Source organism: Trichosurus vulpecula, chromosome 2, assembly GCF_011100635.1.
Source record: "Trichosurus vulpecula isolate mTriVul1 chromosome 2, mTriVul1.pri, whole genome shotgun sequence".
Classification (NCBI taxonomy): Eukaryota; Metazoa; Chordata; class Mammalia; order Diprotodontia; family Phalangeridae; genus Trichosurus; species Trichosurus vulpecula.
In genome coordinates this window covers 8,392,704-8,419,013 of record NC_050574.1, presented here as the reverse complement: position 1 = coordinate 8,419,013, position 26,310 = coordinate 8,392,704, and the positions used below count along the sequence as shown (strand labels likewise).

Here is a 26,310-nt window from a genome sequence, read left to right as displayed (position 1 = left end):
CTGGGGGGCGAGGGCCCGGCCAGATCCTCCACGGATTTCAGGGCTCGATCCCAGATCCTCCTCTCCTCCTCAGTGATAGGTACAATAAGGGGAGAGAAGGATGTCCGTGTCTCCCGAGACAAATCAAGATGGAGAAGGACCCCTCTGGAACCCTTGACAAACAGTAGCGTTTTCAGAGCGAAGGCCGAGGTTTTCCTTCACGTGGCTGAGACAAGTGACTGAAAAAGAGACCGGCACCCGGATGTTCCTCCACTGGAACCTGCTACTTTCCCGGGGAGAACAGGTTGATCAGGAGCTTGGAATGGAGGAAGATTGGAAGTTCCGCCCCTAGCCAGGGACAGACTAGGGAGCGACGGATTCTGGGAAACCGAGGCCGGAGACGGATGTTTTGGAAACCAACGAGCAGGAGGATCCGGTAGGCTCAAGGGCTGCTGGGAAATGGAGTCTGTAAGTGGCGCTGGCGGTAAGCACCTTGGAAGTGAAGGTTTAGGGAACCAGTGAACAGGCGGCACCGATGGGTAAAGAGGCGGGACATCCTGTAGAAGCCGGCTAACTTCCTGATAAGATCCCTGCCTTAGCGTGGAGGGAGAAGGGATTGTGACCGGGTATCGGGAGAGGAACGGGACTGTGTACGATCCTGCTCCAGGAGCCGAGGCTCGTGGGCCTGAGAGAAGGGGATCGTCAGGTAAGTGAGGTGCGTCGTGTTTCCCTTTTCTGCAGTAAATTTAACTAGGGGCTTCCTACATTGTTCCCACAGCTCTGGGTCCTGGGGAAGGGACGTCAAAGCGGGTCGGAGGGAACCTGTGTCCGTCTGTCTCCCTTCCGGCGGCAAAACCGATTGCTCCGGAATTCAGAGCTCCGCCGCAGGCCATTTGTCCTCAGGAGGGTCCGGGCCGGGCAGTGTAGCCAGAGGACACGACGCTCTTCTGTGTAAGGCTGGAAGATCGAGGTTTTCCGCTTGTGTGAGAGAAGTGATGAGGGCGAAGCCCGGGTGTGGAGGGAGCCCGGCCTGGCCTGTCGGCCCGTAAGCCCAGGGAGCTCCTGGAGGCCACCTGGGTCGAGCAGCGTCCTGGAGGAGGCAAGAGAGAGGGGCGGTGTGTCCGCAGACGAGGTTCCCTCTCAGGAAGGGAGATTATGCCCGAGGCTCAGCCCAATGTCCTTGCAGGCCTTGTGGGGGGGGGGAGGGGAGAAATCCGAGTGCTAGGCGGGGGAGGGGGCTTCCCTTGTCTCCAAGAAGGCTGGAGACCTCTCGCTGCGCCCACGTTGGCCCCGAAATGTGGAGGGAGATACCGGGAATACGGGAACCCCGAGATCAAGGCCCCAGGGTCAGGGCCTGGGATGGATTCTGGGACCCGGGCAGGCTTAAAGTCAAGGTGGTGAAAGTTCATTGTTACGCTTTACAGGGGCAAGAGTTCTTAGGGTACCTGCGAACTAGGAGGGGACCGAGGTGAAGATTACGTAGGTTACACCAAGGGAAGAGACCTGCCGGGTATGCTAATTAGTGATGGGGGCGAGATCAGGGCGTGGTTAGTTCTTAAAGGAAGGTGTTGTTTTAGTATCTACTACTCAGGCGTTTTACCCAGAGTTCACTGGGAAACATGTCTGGGGGCGGGGCTACATGGAGGCATGGTTTTAGGCTGAAAGGTAACTAAGGCAACTAGGTCAGGGCTGACCAGGAGATACCCAGGCTGCCCCTTCCGCGTCCGGTTAGACAAAGTCAGCGTAAGGGAGAACGCTCGTGTCTAGGAATGCATCAGTGAATAGTAAATGTCTCTGACCCAGGTCACGGCCGGGACAGCCAGGGAACAGCTGCATTCTATACCGCCGGCCACTGTGTCAGGAAGAGAGGTGAAGGTTTTTTTATTTTTTCATTTTTTGCTAATTCACGCTGCCCTCGGCCTGGAGAGAAACTGCCTGAGATGGTGCTTTGAGACTAGAGAGAGTTGTGATTTTGGAATTGGGGTCCAAGCACACGCACCGAGCGCCCCATCAACCCACTGAAAATGACTCACTGCAGCTTCTTTCAGCGCTGAATCCCCTGAAGTGCTAACAAAAAACATGAAATGCCCAGGTCTCCCCCACCTTTAAAAGTCCTTCACTTAGCCTTCACATCCTTAAGCTATCCTCTTTCCTAATTTTCACAGGTAATTTCCTAGAAAAAAGTTCCCTGTACAGGATGTGTAATAGGAGGGCAGAGTTTATAATCTCAAAGAGGATCATAAACATGTCTGAAACGTTCGGAACCGCCGGATATAAGAAACTCTCAAAGTAGAAGGCAGAAGAATCAAAACATTTATTTAGGCTCCACAGTAACCAACCCATGAACCAGCAACCCCATTTTGATATATTGATCAAAAGCTTCCAGGCCCAATAAGTACGCCTTGAAAGAGTAACCAGGAGGCTACAGAGAAGCATGATTGCGTAAAGCAAAATCATGTTTCCCCCTCTATGGTAATAAGATTACCCACTGGCCTGAAGTCTTTGTTCAGCTTTCTCCCGTAGGTCAGCTCTGCTACTGGCAGCTCCTGCTTCAGCTGTGTCTGTGGCTGTGGCTGTAACTGACGTAACTGTCGTAACTGCCTCTGTAACTGCCTCTGTAACTGTCGCTGTAACTGTCGTTGTAACTGTCTCTGGCTCCAACCGGAAAAGGAAAAGAGGATCTTCAAGCTGTCCTCTCCCCTCTTATAGAGTTTTTGACATCATCAAGCACCGCCTGAACGACCAGGGCCGATTGGTTCTTGACTTGGCCCCTCCCCCTAGCGTAGCCGTTAACACCTCCCCTCAGCCAGCCCTATGACTCATCACACAGGAAGTTGTCTGCTTCCCGGAATGCTCTTTGGGCTTCCTGCCCCGGAAGAGCAAGCCACAGTGTCCAGAGGCTCAATGAGGTAAGCTGAGTCATTCAAAGAAAACAAAGGCCATTCTGGCTACACTCCACCCCTTGTTATAGGATACATAATCTAATCAGCCATGTATCCTAGAACATACATTGTGATCCAATTACAAAGGAAACTAAAACATATCATTCATTATAAAGCAAAACATATCATTTGGTGACATTCCTAAATATTGGTTTACGATTCAAATGTGATCCACCCCTAGGTCCCAGCAAGATAATCTCTTCAATTAATCATCCCCAAAATAATTATTAATAATTCAAATGTCCACCCCTAAATCCTTGTATCCATTACATAGGATCAATAATATCATAACAATAAAACAACACAGCAAGGATAACACAAAATAAGTAAACAGAACACTATCATCATTTCCACCCCCCTTGAACGATTGGGGCTCAAAATCTTGGGGTGAGGGGTGAAGGTCTCATTTTCCATAGCTTCTTCATGCTGAAATTGGATGTAGAGATGGCCCTGCCCCCAAAAAGTCCCATTCTAGAGGTCATTTCTTTAACGAGCTGGCAGGAATTCCAAGAATGCTACATGCTTAGGCAGTCACCGGAAAGTGCAGGGTGCTTAAGCCTGAAGGAAACAAAACTAGCAACAAGGTTAGCCAAAACAAAGGACAAAAAGAATAGTCTGTGAATCTATTATTATAACCTATTCACGGTAAAATATATGGTTCAGGGGTACGATTTGGTAATTATTTTCCCCTGAATAGACAACTGTTACAGTGTTGTCCTTCCCATGGGCTATAACTTCTGCAGCCTTTGGAATATCATCTGGCTTCCGTTTTACCCATACCTTAGCTCCTGACTTTATTCTATCAATGGAGCAAGACCCTTTTGCCCCTCTAGTAGTTATTTTGGGAGGAGGGTCAGTTTTCACAAAGGGTATTTTTTCACAGGGGATAATAATGACTTGAACCATCCTATCATTTCTACAAAATTGTACAGGTTTTTTACCCATATTCTGGAGTGTCACAACAATTTCTTTTTGATAATTAGAATCTATCACTCCAGCCAATACATGTATTCCTTGAGCCGCTAATCCTGGTTTAGGTAATATCCGTCCAAGATGATTCTTGGGGATTCTCATACATACTCCAGTAGGGGTTTTTCTTATCTCTTTCCTATTTAACCTAAAATTCTCTATACAATGTAAATCATATCCTGCTGAACCAGGTGTTCCTGGACTTGGTAGTGGGACATCTTCCCTCACAGTCCAAAATTCAATGTTTTGGATCTCACATGTTTGCTGTTCTCTGATCTGCAGATTTGGGGTCATCATTCTGGCTAGAGGTGTACTTCCCCCTAAGGGCCTATTATTCAAATTACGTAAGGCAATAGACAAATTATCCTTCCAATGTCGATATGAATTATTTGAGCTTAATTTTCTCAGCTGTTCTTTCAACAATCCATTCATTCTTTCAATTAGCCCAGATGCTTGTGGGTAATATGGAATATGATATATCCATTCTATATTATTCAACACACAATATCTTTTCACTTCTTTGACCTTGAAATGTGACCCATTGTCACTTTGAATCTGCATTGGGGTTCCATAATATAAACTTACAATATCTAGAGTTTTACAGGTGTTTTTCTGAGTTGCGTCTTTATAAGGACAAGCCACTAGTACACCTGAATAGGTGTCAACACACGTACATACATATTTACATCCTTTATCCTGGGGTAGTGGGCCAATATAATCTATCTGCCAAATTTGGGCTGGAACTTTTCCCCTTGCTATTTCTCCAGTAACTATCCTAGGAAGAGTTCGTTCTTTTTCTAATTGGCATATACAACACTCCTCTGTTATTTGTTTTAACAACGCATGAGAAATACTGATACCTCGATCCTGTGCCCATCGATGGGTGGCCTGGACCCCTAAATGGCCAGCAGTCTGGTGGACCCATCTTGCTAAGGCTGGGTCATCAGTTGGAGTCGGAGTAGGGACAATACATTCAGTAGCAATCTTTGCTAGTCGATCCGCATGTGCATTGTACTCACGTTCTGGTGTGGTCAGGGTTGCATGAGCATCAACATGAAAAACTGACAGATTTGTAACCAAAGACATGTCCCATATATTTTCCCATAACTCTTTACCCCAAACTTGTTTGCCATGAATCTCCCAATTCTGATTCCTCCATATAGGCATCCACGTAGCTAATCCATTAGCTACCGCCCACGAGTCAGTAAATATATGACACTGTCCTCCTTTCTCTGCTCTGATGGCCTGATGCACTGCCATCAGTTCAGCATATTGGCTACTTCCACCTATCCCAGAACTTTCCAGAGTTCTCCTTGTACAGGGGTTATAGGCTACTGCTTTCCAATGTCTCTTCTGTCCTAAATATTTTGCTGTCCCATCAGTAAACCAAGCATGTTTCTTCTGTTCTTCATTTAGTCCGTCATATCCATTATTCCATTTCACTAAGGATGGTACCATCTGTTGCTTAGATTCAAGGGGCTTTTCATTGCTCTCAGTATCAATGTTCGCCACAGATTCATGTAGAGCAGAAACTCCATTTTTGCCTGCTCTGGACCTATTCTGAATATACCACTTCCATTTGATTATGCTTGCCTCTTGTGCATGTCCAATTCTGTGAGAAGCTGGGGTACTCATTACCCAAGTCATAATTGGAATTCCAGGCCTTAATATCACTTCATGACCCAGGGTTAGTTGCTCAGTTTCTACTAAAGCCCAATATGCAGCTAACAGCTGCTTCTCAAAAGGTGTATATTGCACTCCAGATGAGGGCAGTTTCCTTGACCAAAAGCCTAAAGGTACACTTCGGCTTTGTTGTTTTTGCCACAGACTCCAATTTGCATAGTCATCTTGTACAGTCACTTGTAACTCCACTGGCCCATTTTGCATAGGCCATAAGTCTAGAGCTAATTGAATAGCAGCCTTTGCTTCCTCAAAAGCTCTACTTTGTTCAAGTCCCCAGTCAAATTCATATTTCTTTCTGGTGACTTTATACAAGGGTTTTAAAATCTGTCCCAAATGTGGGATGTGGTGTCTCCAATAACCAAACAGCCCTATGAACTTTTGGGCCTCTTTCTTATTGGTAGGGGTGGGAAAATCCTGGATTTTTTGTCGAGCTTGTGGGAGAATTTCTCGCAGTCCTCTATTCCACTGTATCCCCAAGAATTTTACAGTTTGAGCTGGCCCTTGAACCTTTGCGGGGTTGATTTCCCATCCTTTGCTTTTCATATGGTCAATTAATAATACTAAACTCTCCTCCACCTCCTTTATATTCTTTCCCTGTATCATGATGTCATCTATGTAATGTGTAAGCTGTACACCAGGTAACTTTAATTCATCCAAATGTTCAGCTACAATCCTGTGGCAAATAGTTGGGCTATGAATATATCCTTGCGGCAGGCGTGTAAATGTATACTGTCGGCCTTGCCAAGTAAAAGCAAACTGATTCCATTGCTTGGGGTCTATTGGGATTGTAAAGAAGGCATTGGCCAAATCAATAACTGCATACCAAGTCCCTTCATGTTTTTGTATTCTCTCTATTAAAGTAACCGTGTCTGGAACAGCAGCATACAAGGGAGGAGTCACTTTGTTCAGCTGTCTATAATCTACTGTCATCCTCCATGTTCCATCTGATTTTCGGACTGGCCAGACAGGGTTGTTCCATTGAGTAGTTGTAGGGACTAACACTCCTGCCTCAACACATTCTCTTATAGTGTTGGCAATTTCATCTTGCCCACCTGGCACACGATATTGCCTCAAAGTAATTACTTCAGAAGGTTCGGGCAAAGTGATTGGATCCATCTTGATTTTCCCCACTAAGACTGCATTAATGCCTATTTTCCTCACAGCAAATTGGTATTTCCCTTCAGGTAAATTTAAGGTCATACCCTTCAAAATGTCTATTCCAATGATGTATTCAGGAATAGGCACAATAACCACACTATATTCTTTCTTGGGCAACTGTCCAATTTTCATCATCAATTTAACTTGTCTGGCTGATATTTCAGTCCCTCCTAGTCCTGTGATGGTAATAGGAGTTCCATGGCTGAATTTGTCTGGATTTCCATAAATAAGGGTGGCCTCGGCCCCAGTATCTATTAATGCCTCAGTTACCGTACTTGACCCATTTTTCCAATATATGGTCAAGTTAATGTGAGGTCTACAATCCAGCCTGTGTATTTCCTTAATTTGGGCTGGGGCCTGGCCTGTTCCCTAGTATTCCCTTTCATGTGATTCACTTGGGTATGAAGGTTCAACATCTGTAGCATTTGCAGGAGCAGTTCTGATTTCCCTATCTCTCCTGTTATCAAGGCCTTTATCTCTGTACATTCTATATAATTCATTGGTTGGAATTCCATCTATCATTTCAAAACCTACCCCTGCTCTCAATAAAGCAGTAAACATTTCTTTCCTTGTTACTCTCCTTTGGTGCCAAGTTTGCTGGTTATTCACTCTTCTCTCTCGAGGAGATCTATCCCTTCCCCAGTCACCTAAGTCATATAACTGTAAAATCTTATTTATCACTGTTGTAAGACGGCTCCCTACTTCTCCAAGTAATAAATTCAAAATTAGTTGTTTATAAGCAGGGGGAGCTGTCCTAATTATTAAATTCCTATGAGGCAGTCCCATTGGATCATTGTAATATTTGTCTGCAGTTCCTATCATAATGGCAGTCTTCATTACCTCCTCCTTTAGTCTCATGATACAATCTCTAAGTGAATACCAGGGTCTGTGCTCAGTGGGCCACATAGAATCAGTATCATATCTCTTATTGCATCCCACAGCGGCTAATGCCAACAGAGTAGTCCTGCTATCACCATCTCCTTGCTGATGATGTTCCCTAAAAGCTTGTTGAACTAGAGGATCATGGCTGATACCTATGAATCTCATGCAGTCTGTCCCATCTACTGATATTCCACTGGCCCCTTGATCACTGAGTCTTACCATCCAAGATATCAATGGTTCTCCTATTCTTTGGCTGAATCTACTCAAAATATCTGTGACCTCTTGCGGTGAGAAATCTTCCTGAATTTCCCTTGTAACTGAATCTTCACCTCGGGTTTCTGTCTTCCTCCTTTGTATGGGTCGAGCCCTTGTCTGATCATTTAACCATCTCCTATTCTCTGTGTGAGGCACATCCTGAACCCCAGTAGTGTTTTGTGCCTCAGCCCCTAACATTGTCTCATTCTCTCCCCACTCACTTCCTCTGCCACCATGGCTAGGACGAAGCAGGCAGTCAGGTTCTTTCTGGGCTGGGTTGAAATGCACTCTGGGCTTTTTTGGTCTCCTGTTGCTCTTAGCCACATTAATAGAAAAGTTCTCATTTGAGTCAGTTTGGTCTTCTGCTATCTGAGATTCCCCTTCTTCCTGTGGGGTAGGAGTGCCCCTATGTCTTTCACTTAATCTCAATCTTTCGTGTACTAGCCGGTAGGCTGATAACACTATCCAGCTTTGCCTAGATAGTGATGCCCCTGACTGAATCCCAACTTCTCGTAAACACTTTTCCAAATCCCTAGGATCTCCTCTCCGTAGCCTTGGTTCCCAGTTTTCACAGGGTCCAGCTTTTTTAGCCAATTCTTTTGCTAGGGAGGAATAAAATGGATCCTCCCATCCTGGGATATTCATCTCTTCCTCTGGAATTGTTCTGCTTCTAAATAGAGATCTTATACCTAGCGATCCCATCCTCGTCGCCAAATGTATTAGGAGGGCAGTTTCTATAATCTCAAAGAGTATCATAAACATGTCTGAAACGTTCGGAACCGCCGGATATAAGAAACTCTCAAAGTAGAAGGCAGAAGAATCAAAACATTTATTTAGGCTCCACAGTAACCAACCCATGAACCAGCAACCCCATTTTGATATATTGATCAAAAGCTTCCAGGCCCAATAAGTACGCCTTGAAAGAGTAACCAGGAGGCTACAGAGAAGCATGATTGCGTAAAGCAAAATCATGTTTCCCCCTCTATGGTAATAAGATTACCCACTGGCCTGAAGTCTTTGTTCAGCTTTCTCCCATAGGTCAGCTCTGCTACTGGCAGCTCCTGCTTCAGCTGTGTCTGTGGCTGTGGCTGTAACTGACGTAACTGTCGTAACTGCCTCTGTAACTGCCTCTGTAACTGTCGCTGTAACTGTCGTTGTAACTGTCTCTGGCTCCAACCGGAAAAGGAAAAGAGGATCTTCAAGCTGTCCTCTCCCCTCTTATAGAGTTTTTGACATCATCAAGCACCGCCTGAACGACCAGGGCCGATTGGTTCTTGACTTGGCCCCTCCCCCTAGCGTAGCCGTTAACACCTCCCCTCAGCCAGCCCCATGACTCATCACACAGGAAGTTGTCTGCTTCCCGGAATGCTCTTTGGGCTTCCTGCCCCGGAAGAGCAAGCCACAGTGTCCAGAGGCTCAATGAGGTAAGCTGAGTCATTCAAAGAAAACAAAGGCCATTCTGGCTACAGGATGGTCTCTCCTTTTTCACCCCCTGCGCCCTTCTCCACCTCCTGCAAATCATGCAGGCACCTAAAAGCAATGGTCTCTTTATTTGTAAAAACTCTAGCCCAGAGGTGGGAACCTGCGGCCTTTGTCACAGGAAAATTAACAATTACTTTCCATTATTTGAAATTATCAATGCTAGTTAGATTTTTACAAAAGAATGTAGATTTTTTTTAAGTATATCTCATTGAAGTTTCTTGAATGCACCCTTATTTGGTGATAGCTGAATTAATAACTTGAAAAGGTTCCCCACCCCTGGCGTAGCCCATTCGTTGGCTTTTTCCTGACTTCCCTGTAGCAGTTGTTATTGTCAACCATCATTGTTAGAAACATACTTAGTCTAGGAATAAACAATAGTTGGTGGAAAGCCAGGAAGGGTTTAATTATATTTTACATTTATTCTTTCTGAATAAATGGGTTCATCCCCTGAACGGAGTACAGGAGAGTACAAGGACTGAGACAAATGTGAGTCCTTTTCTTGACTCTCAGTTCACATCTCCAGCCTGGTTTTTCATTGGCCAGATGCAACCCCATGAAGTGCCCATGTCTTGTCCCCCTAAACACATTAAGCATGTGCACAAGCCTCTAACCTTTTACCCCATCAGAAAAAATCTGGTTTCTGCTAGATCACAGCTCTGATTAGAACCAGTCACCTGACTTACATTCTGCTAAAGGTGGTGGGGGGAGGGGAGAAGTGCTTTCAATCCTGTGGAAACAAAACTCCTTCCATCTGTTTCCCACAATTACTACCTGTTGCATAAAGACTTGGCCTTGGAGGTTCTCTCCTGTCCTGGTTGGACTGATAATTCTTCCTCTGATCTGACCTGGTTTCCTTTGCTCCCTGCTCACCTCCTTCCCCATGGGGTAACTTTCCCTCAGTCCTGGGCCCACTTTTTTGTACCTCTCAATCATCTCCATGATGGAAATTAGCTGCATGGTGCAGTGGGTAGTGCTGGATCTCAGCTAGACCTGAGTTTAAACCCTGCCTCAGACACCCATCAGCTGTCAGGTCACTTGATCTCTTAGCCTCAGTTTCCTCATCTGTATGGTCCAGACACTGCACTGGGGTGCAAAGGAGAAACAGTGTCTTGCTTTAAGCAAGTTGAAGTGAGCGTTGGGGAATTCCTCAGCCCAGAGTTTCTAACAACTTCCTAGGGAAAAATCAACGTAATAATAGGTGGCACTTAAATCACACCCCAGTCCCTGGCACTGCCAAGCACTTGAGCAATGGAATCCTCAGAGCAGCCTTTGGGGGAAGGTGCCATTATTCTCCCCACTTTATAACTGAGGAAAGTGAGACAAACTGTTGTACCAGAAGCGAGTGAGACAGGCCACAGAATATAAGTTTTAAATGGAGAATTTATTAGCCGGCGGCCATTAGGGGTTTGCTACCCAAATCAAAATGGCCCCGAGTTGGGGTGAAGGTGTGGCTTATATAGAAAATACGGGGTACAGAGGTTAATTATCTCTTGGAGCTTACAGGCCAAGTGTTAAACCTGAAAATTTGGTTGAAGGAAACAACAGAGCTAGGTAATAGAAAAATCCATGTTGTTTATTATTTTCCCTTAAAGCATAGCTCGGCTAGCTTACTTGTACATACAAGGAGTCAGAGCATAGGCTCTGGCTGTATGAACAAAGTAGTGAGAAAACTTATATACGTTATTTTAGCAGAGCTAGCAAGCCTGTATGACCTCATTTTTTATGACCCTCATGTATGTTTAACCATGATACAAGAAGAGGATTTTTCCTTAATGGAAAGAATGTTGACAAAGGTCAGTTAATATTAAGCGAGGTAGTCTCTCTTGGGTTTAGGGTCTCATCCCTTAATGGCTAACAGGGGTCAGTCTAATCTGGCCTTGTTGATAGTGGTAAGGGTATTTCCTGAGCAAACTTTCAGAGAGAACAAGAAGCCCAGGTCCTGGATCTTCATCCAGTTACTCATTAATTCAGGCTCTGGGTCTGGTTGAAATTAGAAATGATATAAAATAGTATAATATTTTCCACACAGGTCACAGGGTGGGGGGAACAGGAAGAAAGGTCCTGACTGATCCAAAAGATTCTGACAGGTTATCATTAAGTGGGATAATCTTATTGACATTCCTTGGTGGAGTCACCGAGCCCCAGGGATATCTGCTAAATGCCAGAAGTTCTAAGTCCATTCTTTATCGTACAAACTGGGGTTTCTCAGGGGTCTCCTTAGAGATAACTGATTTTTCCAGTACCACAAAACAGGTCCAGTGACTTGCCTAGAGTCACACAGCTAGGAAGTGTCTGAGGTCAAATGTGAACTTAGTTCTTCCTGACTCCAGGCGCAGGCCTCTCTCCCCTGTTCCACCAAGTTGGAGTTCCTCCCAGAAGATAGAGTAGCATCAGCTCCCTGGAAGTTGCCCTGTGGGTAGCACCTCAAGGGGGCAAGGGGAAATAGAGATATACCCAGGGTTTGGCCCAGCCTCAGTCTATCGGGAAGGTTGGGCAGCCACTTTCTTCATTGGGGTATTTGGGTGATTTGGGTTTGGGGAGAATGTTAACTTTGGTCTCAGGAGTTGTGGAGCTTGTTTCAGTGGCGATATGTTCCCTTGCCCAGAATGTCTGGTGGGGCCAGGGTAGGTAGGGCTCTAGTTAATTCCTTCAGAACATCTTGTTGGGGACTGGCCAGTTAGTGTAGGCCTCCTGCAAGATAGAATCAGTGGGCTTATGCTGTGAAAAAAAGTACAGGGGAGGGTAGAGTTGTCTGTGGTGGGTGAGGGGAAGTAGCCTCGACCCCCAAGGACCCAACCCTTTTGGCTTTGTTGCCCAGCCCCCCCCAGGACTTGGAAGCAGGGCCTGGAACAATGTGGGGAGCACATTTTTGTTTTGGACTGAGGTGATTATAATGTTATGTACTTTGTGTCTGTTTAAGGCCATGTGGCCACCCTGGTAATGAGTTGTTATGTATTTTGCAAATGTGATGTGTTTATTTTGTGAGGATTTTGTTGTACTTAAGAAATGTTAATGCCTATGTAATGTACACCAAAGATCTTGGGGCCCAGTATATTGTTAATGTATTTTTGTTTAATTTGAAAATCTTCCCATCCATTAAGAGGCCCATGTGCCCTGCTTAAGCCACATGGAAGCCTAAATTACATGAAGTCTGTGGCAGGAGGAGCTTGCTGAATGAGTAGAACAGGACAGGGTGGAGCAGAAAGTTAGAGCAGTTAGAGGTGGAGGGTTGTGATGCCCTCTGACCCTGAAAAAGTATATATATACTCTGAGGTTAGAATTTTGCTTTGGGTCTCACTGATGGGAAGAGTGTTACTGTTTATAGCCAGATTAGAATCAGGGTATCCTTTAAGGAGGCCCCCCCTCCCCCCTTTGAAAAACTCACATGTTGGTGCTTCTCTCCCTGGTGACTCTGTGTATATGGCTCTTGGTTGGTTGATTTGTGTTATTTTCTCTGCTTGTAGGCAGATGTGAAGGTTCATATTAGTAAATAAAGTTTATAACGTGAGCTGTAACATGATTTGGGACCAGGTGTCCTGATGTCCTGGTCTCAGATCCTCACTGGGATCCAGCTGCTTTGCAGTGAGAGAAGATCTCTTGAGAAATAAAAGCAAGACAGAGGGAAAGGCCCCCTGCTCAGTGTTAGGATTGGGGTATGGAAGGTGAGGAATGGAGATCAACCAAGGAGTTCAAAAGGGTGGCAAGTCCTCTTCCTGTTCAGAAAAAGTTCACTTCCAAGCCTGACCCTCCCTGCTGCCCTCCTCCAGTGGTGGAGTCTCTCCCCTGAGGGCAGGGCAGGGCCTTTGTAACTGCTCTGAGAGCTCACCTTCAGTCACTCCAGTATTCACCCCAGGATGAGAAGGCAAAGTCAGTGTCTCTCCCACCCTGAGGTTCTTCTCTCTCCCCAGGTCAGCTTGCTGAGGACCAAAGTCTTTTCTTAGGCGAGAGACCAAGGAGAATGGCCCCTGGGAGCCAGAGACCGTCATCCCAGGTGAGTGCAGTCCATCCACAGACCTGACCCGCATCAGCAAACCTGGAATCCAAGAGAGCCAAGGAAGCTTTATCCTGCTAGACTTAGGTTGTCCTTTGCAGTGCTGTCAGCAGAGCAGAAATTGTCCTCCTGGTTCTGCTCATCTCTTCCTGCCTCAGGCCACACAAGTCTTCCGAGATCTCTGAATCCCTCTCATTTGCCATTTATTTCTCAGGTCAAGTCAATAAGCATTTAGCAAGTGGCTCCTCTGTGCCAAGTGCTGTGCTAACATGTTAGATGTGCAAAGAAAGTTTAAAGAAGTAACAGTCTGTGCTCTCCATGAGCTGAGTCTAATTGGAAGAAAACATGTCAGCATCTGTGTGCAAACAAGCTCTGTACTGTTTGGATGGGAGGTGCTATGAGAAGGAAGGAATCAGGAACAGCTTGTTTTCAGGTGAGATGTTACCTGAGATGTGAAGGAAGCCAGGAAGCCCAGGTGAGGGGGGAGGACATTCCAAGCTACAGAGGCAGCCATTGGGAAGGCAAAGGGTCAGGGGGTGGAGGGTCTTGGTCAAGGATCATCCAGGAGGCCAGTGTCCCTGGGGGTCAGAGAAAGGAGGACCAAGTTATAAGAAGACTGGAAAGTGTTGAGGGACTGGTTACATGATGTCTTCTGTGTGCCAGGAACCATATAAATATTATCTCCTTCGATCCTATCGTGAGAATTGTCAGGGTCCTTGCTAGAGACAGGCAGAATAAGGGAGCACAGGTTACATACAGTGTACTGGGGTTTATCCACCCAAGAGTATGACACACACTCTGATGGACATGAGTGTCCTTTGGGTAGGATCCCTGAGGTCTTATAGTCAGGCTTACAAAGAAGTTTTGGGTAAGATCAAGTTGGGGGACAGAGAGGGAAAGGGACATTTTTGGAAAAGAAACAAAATGTGAATTTAAAGTTAGAGTTAGAAAAGTCTGTTACAAAGGTCCTCAGCACAGCAGCTTACACCCGTCCAAAGAAAATGGTAGCTCCTTGGTTGGTCAGGCAGTTAATCAACATTTGTCAAGCCCTTCGTGCCTTCTTAGACAGAATAATAGGACAGGAAGTGAGTCCCATGAGTTTTCTCAAAGAGAGTGGGGGGGAAGGGAGGTGCTCAAGGGTACACTGAGGACATTGACCTCAGAACAGCCAGTATAGCATCAAAAAGAGTCACTTATAGTTTCTCAGAAATTCACTTTTATAAACCCTCAGCCACTTTCTGTGTGAAAGCCTTGGTGGTCAGATTTGGGGATATGAGTGCCAAAGGTGTGATTGTGCTTCCCAGAGTTAAAGGATGAAAGAGATTGGGAGGGGGTGGCATAAAGATGGCCAGAGAGTAGCAGTAGGGAAATAAGAATTGGGTGAATTGAGAGTTCTCCCCATGAAGGAGAGCAGGGCCTTGGCCGGGGGGGGGGGGTTGGGGAGGAGAGGGTGGCTCTAGAGGGCTGAGTGAAGCAGGAATCATGGCATGATGGTGGCATCAAAGACCACTTTTTGGTCTTTGCAGTCTAGTCAGTTAGAATACAAGTAGGCCATCTGAACATTTTGACCTCTTGGTTCAGACCTACTTGGGAACTGCAAGCCCAGGACTGGATTTTTAGGAGACATCTTTATCTTAAGGAAAAGGGCTGCTTCTTCCAGCCAGAGAGTCTTCCAGGAGGAGGAGTCCAAGGAAGAAGTTGCCTAGAAATGTGGTCCCTAAGGAGAGCAGAAGAAGGCTTTACAGGCCTCAGTGACCCAAGGCTTTTCTGAGTCTCTTTCTGCCTCAGTCCTGAGGCCCCAGGCTGATCCTCTTCCTCCATTCACATTTAGGGCTAGAAACTCAGTCTCTTGCCTTCTTCTCTACTCCTATTCCTGGTCTCCATCAGCTGCAATGCTATGGCCATGGGAACAGCCCCTCTTCTGACTTGACCTCCTAGTCTACCAACTTCCATCCCAAGGTTCACATTGTACCTGGGCCAAAATGCAAAACACTGGTTCCCCCTGAGAGCTCCTCTTCCCTCATCTGTCCATCAACTCCTATTCTCCCTACTTTATCTTATTTGGGGACTGAGTCCCTTCTTTGTCTGAGTAGGAAGACTGCCACAATAAAACTCTGGCAGTAGAGTAATCCAAGAGAGTGAGCCCTATATTTTGACATCCTGGCAGCAAATGGAACTGAGTTTGCCCTAAAGTAAATTATGATCTCCGGTAAAGTGACATGATGTTTTACATTCTTATCAGTGCATCATACCTTCATGAAAAATACACTTAAAATTCGGTATTAAGGCCATATGTTCAAAAATTGTAAAGACAAGAATGAAGGACATTATTGGATCCAAATGACTCTATTCTGGTATCTGAATGCAGTCAGTCTAGAGCAGGGGTGGGGAACCTGTGGCCTTTCTGGGTCCATAAGTGCAGCCTTTTAACTGAATCTAAATTTTATAGAACAAGTTGTCACATTTGGCAACTGAAGTATCAATGCTAAGTTTGCAGAGAGCCCTTTCAGGAAAGGAAAGATGAAAGCTAAGTTGTGTAAAGGTTTAAGGAGTGAGTAGAGGGCATGAAGGTGGCTCAGTGGATTTGGCACTGGGCTTGGAATCAGGAAGACTCGTGTGCATGAGTTCAAATCTGGCTTGAGACACTAGCTGTGTGATCATGAGTCACTTAACTCTGTTTGTCTCAGTTCGTCATTTTTAAAATGAGCACGAGCAGGAAATGGCAGACTACTGCCATTTGCAGAGAAAATCTTAGAAAAGTCGGACACAACTGAAACAACTGAATAATACCATGCACTGTCTTAAGGCCTGGGGATTTAAACAGAAAAGAAGAAAGACTCCTGTCCCCATAGAGGTTACACTTTTTTTTTTGAAGAGGGGAAGGCAAGGCAATTGGGATTAAGTGATTGTCCAAGGCACACAGATAGTGAGTGTGTCAAATATTTGGGTCCAGATTTGAACTCTGGTCTTCCTGACCCTAGGGCCATTTCTCTACTCACTGCGCCACCTAGTTGCCCTGAGATTATACTTTCAATGGGAAGATGACACACCAAAGGAAGAGATTTGGACAAAAGACACTGGGATATGGTGGCAAAGTCAATGGGAAGTTCCAAAGTAGTGCACCAAGGTGCAAATGTGCCAGTGTGGGGATGTATGAGCTTACCCTCTTCTTATATAGGTGTTTGGAGTACATGAGCTCACCCCATGGTAGGGGAGAGAGAATGTGGGAGGATGGGGAAGGAAAGAGATGGGCAAGAGCTTCTGAGAACAAGTTAGGGATTACAGAGATGAATTATCAATAAAGAAACACATGGCTTTCCTATAGTGATTGTTCACATTATGAATGAATACAATGCAGTAAAGAGTCATGACTCAGGACACCCAGTAAAAAGAAAAGAATTGTAAATTCTTGGGAATCTAAAAAAATCAGGAAAAGAATAAATTCTTTGCTCAGAAGTTCAATAATAGAAATAAAGGAAGCTATAAGTGAAATACACAAATACAAGATAAATCAGGTATTTAGACATTTTTCTCTACAAGAAAGAGAATTGCTCCACAATAATACAACTTCTTAAACAGTGAATCATGCCATTCTTCTAGAAATGAAAAGCATCTAATGCCAAGTGCCTTGGCTAAGCCCATGTTTTGCATGTAGCAGATTGGAAAAATAAATGAGCCCTCCCTCCCAAGCATCGAAGCATTTGAAGAAGTGGCCACTTTCTTGTATGATCCTCCATCAGTCTGCCTCTTTATTTATTCTTTTGATTCCCTAAACCTAACGCCAGTGTTCTAGAGTTGTAGCAGCATGTTGAAATACTTTATTTTTCATGAATTGTCAACATATCTCTTATATATTAGCTCAATCTATAGCCCCAGTTGATAAAATTTTACATTCTTAATGAAGGAAGGAATACTCCTTTCCCCACATAGTTACTCTTATTTTTCTATAATTAAATATTAAGATGAAGGAATGCATTCCTTGAATAATTGAAAAAAATCATATAGGAAAGACAGAAGATGTTGGAATATGACTCATCATACCCAGGGTCATGCAAACTCTTCATTATGAGAGCAGAGAACTCTTCCTTACTGGGCTGGAAACAGTCTCATGCTGCTCAGTGAGGCCAGATTGTAAGTAATCTCTCTTTAGAATTCTGTTCCTACTTTTTTCTACTTCAGACTTTATTACACACTCATAGCAACCTTGCTTGATCTTGTCTTCCTTTTCTCCTGAGGGTTGGTTTTTTTCCCAGCAGAATACACAGTACTTACTGACTTCTCACAAAGTATTCATAGAATATTCTTCTTTTGTTTGTTTTTTGGAGGGTGATTGCTGGGCAATTGGGGTTAAGTGACTTGCCCAAGGTCACACAGCTAGTAAGTGTGTCAGATGTCTGAGGCTGGATTTGAACTCAGGTCCTCCTGACTCCAGAGCCAGTGTTCTACTTGCTGTGCTGCCTAGCTGCCCCAAATATTCTTAATATGTCACTTAGGACACAGGAGGAATTACCGACGACCTTGTTATCTCCACAGATTCTTGTGCATCACTAATAGAGCACATATCTTGTCCCTAATTCCAGCAAGAAAAGCATTGTATATAGTAAGACATTTTTCTACCTTTGTTAGTCCACCATGATTCTCACTGAAATGTGAAATGCTTTTCTCCATATTCCCTTAGGTTCTTAATAACTGATTTCAAGTGTTGGCTATGTCACTCATGAAAGTTATGTGTGTTTGAGGCAAATCCTTTCTCTGAGCTTTAGTTTCTTCTAAGTTGAAAAGAGTTGGACTAGGTGAATTCTGGAGTCTCTCAGCTCAAAATCTTGTAACTTTTGATGGTTTAGGAGTTGGTGACATTCAAGGATGTGTTTGTGGACTTCACTAAGGAGGAGTGGGGCCTCTTGGACCATTCTCAGAAAGAGCTGTACAAGGAGGTCATGCTGGAGAATGTCCACAGCTTGCTGTCTCTGGGTAAGGACCCTTTCCTCTTTTTTCTTGATGTTGTCAGGACAAAATTTTCACAGGTAGAAGAGAATGGATCCATATTCTGGTGCATCTCAGCCTCAGAAGTTTCATTGAGTGCAGTCTTCTCTGTGCACCAGCTTTCCATCCACTTTGGTCTTGGTTTGTCACATTTTCAGGTTAAATAATTTACCACCAATCAGGTGTCTGACCTTGATGCCATATTCCTCCTCTGTGAAGGTGTCTAACAGCTTCACTGAAAATTTTATGCTAAGAAGAATTGGAGGGATTCTGGCAGTATGTCAAAATAGGACAAGAATTACTTGGCTCTCCAAGAATCTCCTTAAAGGAAAAAAACAAATTGCCTCAAACTAGACAGTATAAAATACCTGGGAGTCCAGCTGCCAAAGCAGAAACAGAAACCATATGAGTGAAATTACAAAAACCTCTGTATACAAATAAAGTCAGATTTCAATAATTGGAGAAATATTAATTTTTCATGGATAGGCAGGGCTAATATAATAAAAATGACAGTTATTTATATATTCAATGCTATTCCACTTAAATTACCACATTATTTTTTTACTGGATTAGAAAAAGTAATAAGAAAATTCATTTGGGAAAACAAAAAGTAAGGAATATCAAAGGAAATAATGGAAAAAATGTCATGGAAGGAGGTTTAGCAGTGCCAGATCTTATGCCCTGTTGTAAAGTAGAATATTGGTAAGAAATAGAAAGATACATCAATGGAATAGTATATACATACAGCAGCAAATAAACATAATAACCTTGTACTTGAGAAGTGTAAAGACTTAATATTTTGGGATAAGAATTCATTATTTGGAAAAAAAAATTGTTAGAAAAACTGTAAAACAGTGTGTCTGAAACTGTACACACACACACAAATAACAGACACGCACCCACGGAAACATATATACCTATTTGTATGTAATGGTAGCTAATCCCCGAGGTGAGGGAGAAAAAAAAGAAATTTATACGATAATTCTGTTTTCAATTTGAAAGGAATAGAAAGTTGTTCATAGTAGATTTGCAGTGTCATGGACAATCATTTTTTTTTATGCTGCTATGCTGTGGAAATGTTGTTTCATTCCATAAATTCAAAAAAATTTTTTTTAAAAGCAATTTGTCAAAGTGGAAATAGTTTATTTCAGTGGCCTATGAATTCACATAATCTAAACAACACTGAAAACCTGTGATGGGCTATGATGGGAGTGAGGGCAGGTATTGCTGGAACCTTATTCTTATGGGATTAACAGAAGAGGATATAGAATATCTGAGTAAACTTATTTTAGAAAAAGTAATTAAACAGGCTATAAATGAGCTTCCTGAGAAAAAAGCATCAGGAGCAGATGGATTTGAAAGAGAATTTTATCAAACACTAAAGATCATCTAATTCCAATATTAAATCAATGATTTGGGAAAACAGGCAAAGAAGGGACACTAAAAACTCCTTTTACAAAACAAATATGGTATTGATACCCACACCAGGAAGAATAAAAAAGAGAAGGAAAATCATAGACCAATTTCGTCAATGCAAAAATCCTGAATAAAATACTAGCTAGGGAATTAGCACAAAAAACTGTACATTGAGTCCAATTTGGATTCATACAGGGAATGGAGGGATGCTTGACTTACAGAAAATTATTCACATAATTAATTATATCAACGGTACATAACAAAAAATCATATGATTACGTCAATAGCTGAAGAATAAGCTTTTGATCCAATACAGCATTCATTTCTATTAAAAATTCTTCAAAGTATAGGTATTTATAGATTTTTCCTTCAATTGGTTAAAAAAACATCATTTACCTAAACACATCAGCAAGCATTATTTGTAATGGGGTTAAGCGAGAAGCCTCCCAGTAAGATCAAGGGTGAAACAAGGATGCCCACTGTCACCTATATTATTAAATGTTGTATTGGAAATACTAAGAATAAAAAGAAGAGAAGAAATAGAAGTAATCAGAATAGGGAACGAGGTAATACAACTCACTTTTTTGGGTAGATGATATGGTGATATACTTGGAAAATCTCGAAGACTCAATCAAAAAGTTTATTAAAACAGTTAATAATTTTAGGAAAGCAAGATATAATTTAAACCCATATAAATCATCAGCATTCCTTTATATCACCATCAAAGCCATGCAGGAAGAGATAATAAGAGATACCCCACTGAAAATAACTCTAGACAGTATATAATCCCTGGGAGTACAGCTGTGAAAAAAAACTCAGGGACTGGTAGGAGCTGTAGAATTTTCATTATTTCTTTTTTAGGTTTGGCATTTCCCCATCATTTTCATTAAACCAATTTGGATATTTACAAGTGTTCTGACCCAGATGAGTAAATGTGATATTGTCCAATTAATCTCTGAAAGCTTCTCACTTCTGTTCTGCTGGAATGCTGCAAACCCTGTGTTGGCTCACTTTTCTCTCCAAGTCAGTAACAAAATGTTCTCCCATGGAGAATGGCACTTGTCTGTTGACATTAAGTCTGGTCGCCATCTTGCCTTGTGGCTGCTGCTTTTGTGGAATGTGAATGTTGAGCTTGGAGTGAAGGAGTCTCTGATGGGTCTAGCACTCTGGGGTGTATACCTCCTTTGTCACTCTCATAGCCTTTCTGTCTCTTCTCCTTCAAGTGATAGTCTTTTTAATGCCAGTGTTTGTTTCAAGAGTACACAAAGTTTTGTTGCATTTGGATTGGTAATGAGAAGGTATAACAGCAAGGCACTAATCACAATTTTGACAATAATTGTGGCTATGTCTATGTAGTTCTGTATAATAAAATATAAGCAACTGTCCATCTAGAAGGTAGAAGAAGTAAAACATTAATTCAGACACCAGAGAACCAGATCCCCAAACCAATAAGTCCAACCCATCCAAGCAGCAAGGAAATCCCCAAACTAGTAAATCCACTTTATTATAACAGCAAAGAACTTAAAAACACAATATCACAGCATGGAGCCTTGCCATCCCATAACTGTACCCCCTGCTGGGGCCTTCCCACCAACACTCACAAATCCTAGCAGCCTGATTGCCTATGTCTTCTCCCCTAGTTCTAACTTGCTCTGAGCATTTCCTGCTGCACCCTTTCCCTTTCCTCTCATTCAGCCAGCTCCTCCCACCAGATGTCACTTAGGTTTCTTCTAAGGGAAGCAGGTCACATGGGCCTGTTAATGGGTGGGAAAGATCTTCAAATTTACATAGCTATTACAGAAGGTCATGACCCACATAAGTCGCCAGTACGCATTGCTATTGCACATGTTTATATGTGTATATCTTTTGGTGTATATATGTTTGTTTGTTTTCTTCAGATTTAGAGACCAACTTTGAAGTAAATGAGGTGACTAGAAATCTTGGAATTTTTCTGGAAAAATGTGACCTGCAAAGATTCATGAGCAATGGTGCCTGGGACTTCAAGTGGAGAGAAATCCATGACTCTCGTATCAACTTAGATAAAAATCCAGTTAGTGAATATGAATTTGATAAAATTGGAAAGAGATTCAGTCAATCTTGTATCCTAAATCAGTGTAAGAAAATGACCTCAGGGAATGACTGTCTTCAGGAGAGTGAATATAGCAAATGCTTTGCTGAAGAAGTAGAGCCTTTTGAGCCCCAGGAGAAGGCTCCTGTAATGCCAGTGTATTCAGGAAATCAATGGGAAATGGCCTGGAACTGGAGTTCAGGCCTTATTAGACATCAGAAAAGTGATACTGGAGAAATGTTTTCTGTAAGTGAAAAACATGAGAAGGACTTGAGTCAGAATTCTAAGCTCAGTACTCATCAGCAAATTCCCATTAGAAAGAAGCCTGAAAAATATAATGAATGGGAAGCAACCTCATCCTATCATTCATCTTTTCCTTGCCAGCCTACATTTCACTCTGGAATGAAAAGTTATGCATGTCCTCAGTGTGGGAAGGCCTTTGGTTGGGACTCAGATCTTGATAGATCTCATAAGATTCATACTGAGGGGAAGTTTTATGAGTGTCATGAATGTGGGAAGGCTTTTTGCCACAGATCACTCATTATTCGCCATCAGAGAATCCATACTGGAGAGAAACCTTATGAATGTAATTTATGTGGAAAGGCTTTCACAGACAGGGGCAATCTTACTGCCCATCAGAGAATCCACAGTGGAGAGAAACCTTTTGAATGCAATCACTGTGGAAAGACTTTTACACAGAGCTCTAGTCTAGCTGCGCATCAGAGAATCCACACTGGAGAGAAGCCTTTTGAATGCAATCACTGTGGAAAGACTTTCACACAGAGGGGCAATCTTACTGTACATCAGAGAATCCACACTGGAGAGAAACCTTATGTTTGTAATCTATGTGGAAAGGGTTTCACAGAGAAGAGCACTCTAGCTGCACATCAGACAGTCCACACTGGAGAGAAGCCTTATGAATGTAATCAATGTGGAAAAGCTTTCACAAGGAAGGAGAGTCTTGCTGCCCATCAGAGAATCCACAGTGAAGAGAAACCTTTTGAATGTAATCAATGTGGAAAGGCATTCAGAACAAGCTCCCATCTTGCTGTACATCAGAGAATCCACACTGGAGAGAAACCTTATGAATGTAATCAATGTGGAAAGGCTTTCAGAGACAGGACCAGTCTTGCTGTACATCAGAAAATCCACAGTGGAGAGAAACCTTTTGAATGTAGTCAGTGTGGAAGGACTTTCATAACACGCTCCCATCTTGTTGGCCATCAGAGAATCCACAGTGGAGAGAGACCTTTTGAATGTAATCTATGTGGAAAGACTTTCATAGAAAGGTACCATCTTGCTGCACATCAGAGAATCCACACTGGAGAGAGACCTTTTGAATGCAATCAATGTGGAAAGACTTTCACAGACAGGCGCAATCTTGCTGCACATCAGAGAATCCACAGTGGAGAGAAACCTTATGAATGTAATCAGTGTGGAAAGGCTTTCACATACAGGAGCAAACTTGGTGCCCATCAGAGAATCCATACTGGAGAGAAACCTTATGAATGTAATTTATGTGGAAAGGCTTTCACAGACAGGCGCAATCTTGCCACACATCAGAGAATCCACACTCAAGAGAAACCTTATGAATGTAATTTATGTGGAAAGGCTTTCATAGACAGGGGCAGTATTGCTGCCCATCAGAGAATCCACAGTGGAGAGAAACCTTTTGAATGTAATCACTGTGGAAAAGCTTTTACACACAGAGGCAGTCTTTTTGCCCACCAGAGAATCCACACTAGAGAGTAACCTTATAAATGTGGCAAGACTTTTACAACCAGACAGAATCTTGCTGTGCATCGAAGAATCCAAAGTGGAGAGAAACATTTTGAATGTAATTAGTCTGGAAAGACTTTCAGAAAGACCTCCCATCTTGATGCACATCAGACAGTCCACACTGATGAGAAACCTTATGAATGAAATCAATGTGGAAAGGTTTTCAAAAGGAGGCAGAGTCTTGCTCCAGGAGGCCAGTGTCACTGGATGGAAGAGGAAGCATGGGGGATAAAGGTGTAAGAACACTGGAAAGGTCAGAGAGGGCCAAGTTATGCAGGGTTTTGAATGCCAAACTGAGCATCTTGTATTTGCTTCTGGGAACAGTAGGGAGCCACTGAAGTTTACTGAGTAGAGAAGGAAGGTGACATGGTCAGACCTGCACTTTAGGAAAATGACTTTGGGACTGGACTGGAATGGGGAGAGACTTAAGGCAGGCATATCCCCTCCCCAGCAGCTATTGTAATAGTCCAGGTGTGAGGTGATGGTGTTTTGTTGAAAGCTGACTGAGAAGCCTTAATGTGGAGTATAAAGGTGAGTATTCTAATTCATCGTTATTTTTAGGGAAGAGGGGGGCCTGGGTAAATGGGGAGGGTAACAGGTTACAGGTCTTTTGTTTCCTCCCAGGCACAGAAGAATAACTGAGATCTCTCTGGGGAGTCCTAAATCTGATTCAGTCTAGCATCGGGATGGACTGAGCATCAGATCCCCAACCTCAAAGGAAGGAGTGTCTGCTTGGTGATAGCTCTGCATTATTAGGGGATGGGTGGCAGCACTGAACACATTCTACCTAACTACCTCAGGTTGGGTAAAGTGACATTTGGACTTTCAGTCATCTGTACCCCATCCCCCCCAACTTACCTCTCCCACATCTGGACTAATAGGGATCCAACCAAGCATGGTGGACTCAACTTTCAACTTGCCTGTTGATAAGTTCCCCTGAGATTAATATGTCCATGCACTGGACACAGAATAAGCATGTTTGATGGAAGGATCCTTCAGTGAGCCAGTCTTGCTTTTAGATGCCTTTGCTGGTGGTCACTGGCTGACATTGCTGTTGTACATCCCCCCACCCCACCCCCACCCCTAAACTAGGTCAAACCAACCTTGCCATCAACTCTTCCTGCCAAATGTCCTGTTTTCTGTGTTCATCTGATCCTGAGAAAGATTGTCCATCCTTTCCCCCAAAACCTCTCTGTATTTCCCCTTTGTGGTTTTTATACATAAATCTAACCTGCCCCTCCTGGACTGTCAGGTTTTTGTATGGTACTAGGGTCTGGTGTTCTTCCTAATAAAAGTTTTCTATTTTCAACCCAGCTTGGACTCCTCTCTATTTTCAGGGAGAGTCTTCACCTGGTTGACAGAATACAACAACCTTTGGAAGGAAAGAATCCATCAGATATTACTTTCTTCTTTCTGCCACTGGCACACTCACAGAAACTATGGAATGATTGACTTGTGTTACCAAACAGTTCCCTTGAAAATCTCCTAGATAGAAGAATAATAACAAACAGAAACATAATTTCAAATCAGAAGTAGCCTGAGTTTTTTCTTTCCGGTCGGCGACAGCCATCAGGCAGGATAGGCGTGAGCCAGGATGGGGGCATACAAGTACATTCAGGAGCTGTGGAGGAAGAAGCAGTCGGATGTCATGCGGTTCTTGCTGCGCGTGCGCTGCTGGCAGTACCGCCAGCTATCAGCGCTGCATCGCGCGCCCCGGCCCACCAGACCCGACAAAGCCCGCAGGCTGGGCTACAAGGCCAAGCAAGGTTATGTCATCTACCGTATCCGAGTTCGCCGGGGTGGCCAGAAGCGTCCAGTTCCCAAGGGTGCAACCTACGGTAAACCCGTGCATCATGGCGTCAATCAGCTGAAGTTTGCCAGGAGCCTTCAGTCTGTAGCAGAAGAACGTGCTGGCCGCCACTGTGGGGCCCTGAGAGTCTTGAACTCATACTGGGTGGGTGAAGATTCAACCTACAAATTCTTTGAGGTTATTCTTATTGACCCATTCCATAAAGCTATCAGACGAAACCCTGACACTCAGTGGATCACCAAGCCAGTGCACAAACACAGAGAGATGCGGGGGCTTACCTCAGCTGGCCGAAAGAGCCGGGGTCTTGGAAAGGGTCACAAATTCCACCATACCATTGGAGGTTCTCGTCGTGCTGCTTGGAGAAGGCGCAATACTCTCCAACTACATCGATACCGCTAATTGGTGCACATTAATTTGTAAACTTAAGTGTTTAATAAATGACATTTGTGACAAAAAAAAAAAAAGAAAGTAGCCTGAACACTTGAATGAGAGGCAATGTAAGGTCTGTCTTTTAAAAAGGTTTGGGGTGGATGGCCCATGATGGTTTCAAGATGGTTTGTAGTGCCTACTGATCATGTTTTTCAGAGTCTGCTTTCTGCAATGAAAGAAGACAAACATCTGTAGCATCTTGATGTGGTTATTACAGCACTGATGATATGAGATTACAAAGTAACCTTGGAATGAAGTTTGTACTTTGATGGAGTGTACAAAAAAGAAATCTAAGATTTGTGCGTAGCTTTGGCCACCCATTGGGAATTCATTTGCACTTGTATGTCCTAGCTCTCTGCCAGTTTGGAAACAATTTGATGTCAGGTTGAGAAAGTGAAAGAATTTATTGCATTTAAAAGCGGACAGAGTTTGATGTAATTACTGCATAAACACCAAAATCATTGTAAAGCGTACATGTATTGAT

At 43.6% G+C, this 26,310-nt stretch overlaps 2 protein-coding genes across 2 annotated transcripts; both read left to right on the top strand.

Moving 5' to 3' along the window:
- Window positions 1-628: 628 nt before the first annotated feature.
- Window positions 629-24,527, top strand: LOC118836188 (zinc finger protein 883-like). Its single transcript, XM_036743547.1, has 5 exons — window positions 629-685; window positions 13,259-13,341; window positions 18,186-18,312; window positions 21,639-23,465; window positions 24,469-24,527. Exons 2-5 carry the CDS (start codon window positions 13,309-13,311, stop codon window positions 24,525-24,527), a joined length of 2,046 nt encoding a protein of 681 aa, XP_036599442.1. The 5' UTR covers window positions 629-685; window positions 13,259-13,308.
- A 621-nt stretch (window positions 24,528-25,148) lies between these two features.
- On the top strand, window positions 25,149-25,872 carry LOC118838161 (60S ribosomal protein L15-like). Its single transcript, XM_036745385.1, has one exon. The coding sequence runs from the start codon at window positions 25,182-25,184 to the stop codon at window positions 25,794-25,796; it is 615 nt and encodes a 204-aa protein (XP_036601280.1). The 5' UTR covers window positions 25,149-25,181; the 3' UTR covers window positions 25,797-25,872.
- Window positions 25,873-26,310: the final 438 nt, after the last annotated feature.

Excerpts from the sequence above, each read along its gene's own strand:
- LOC118836188 (XM_036743547.1), top strand. The coding sequence starts at position 13,309 with ATGGCCCCTGGGAGCCAGAGACCGTCATCCCAG. Across the intron at positions 13,342-18,185 it reads GCCAGAGACCGTCATCCCAG|GAGTTGGTGACATTCAAGGA; the intron begins GTGAGTGCAGTC and ends TTGATGGTTTAG. Across the intron at positions 23,466-24,468 it reads TGCCCATCAGAGAATCCACA|GGATCCAACCAAGCATGGTG; the intron begins GTGGAGAGAAAC and ends CTGGACTAATAG.
- LOC118838161 (XM_036745385.1), top strand. The coding sequence starts at position 25,182 with ATGGGGGCATACAAGTACATTCAGGAGCTGTGGAGGAAGAAGCAGTCG.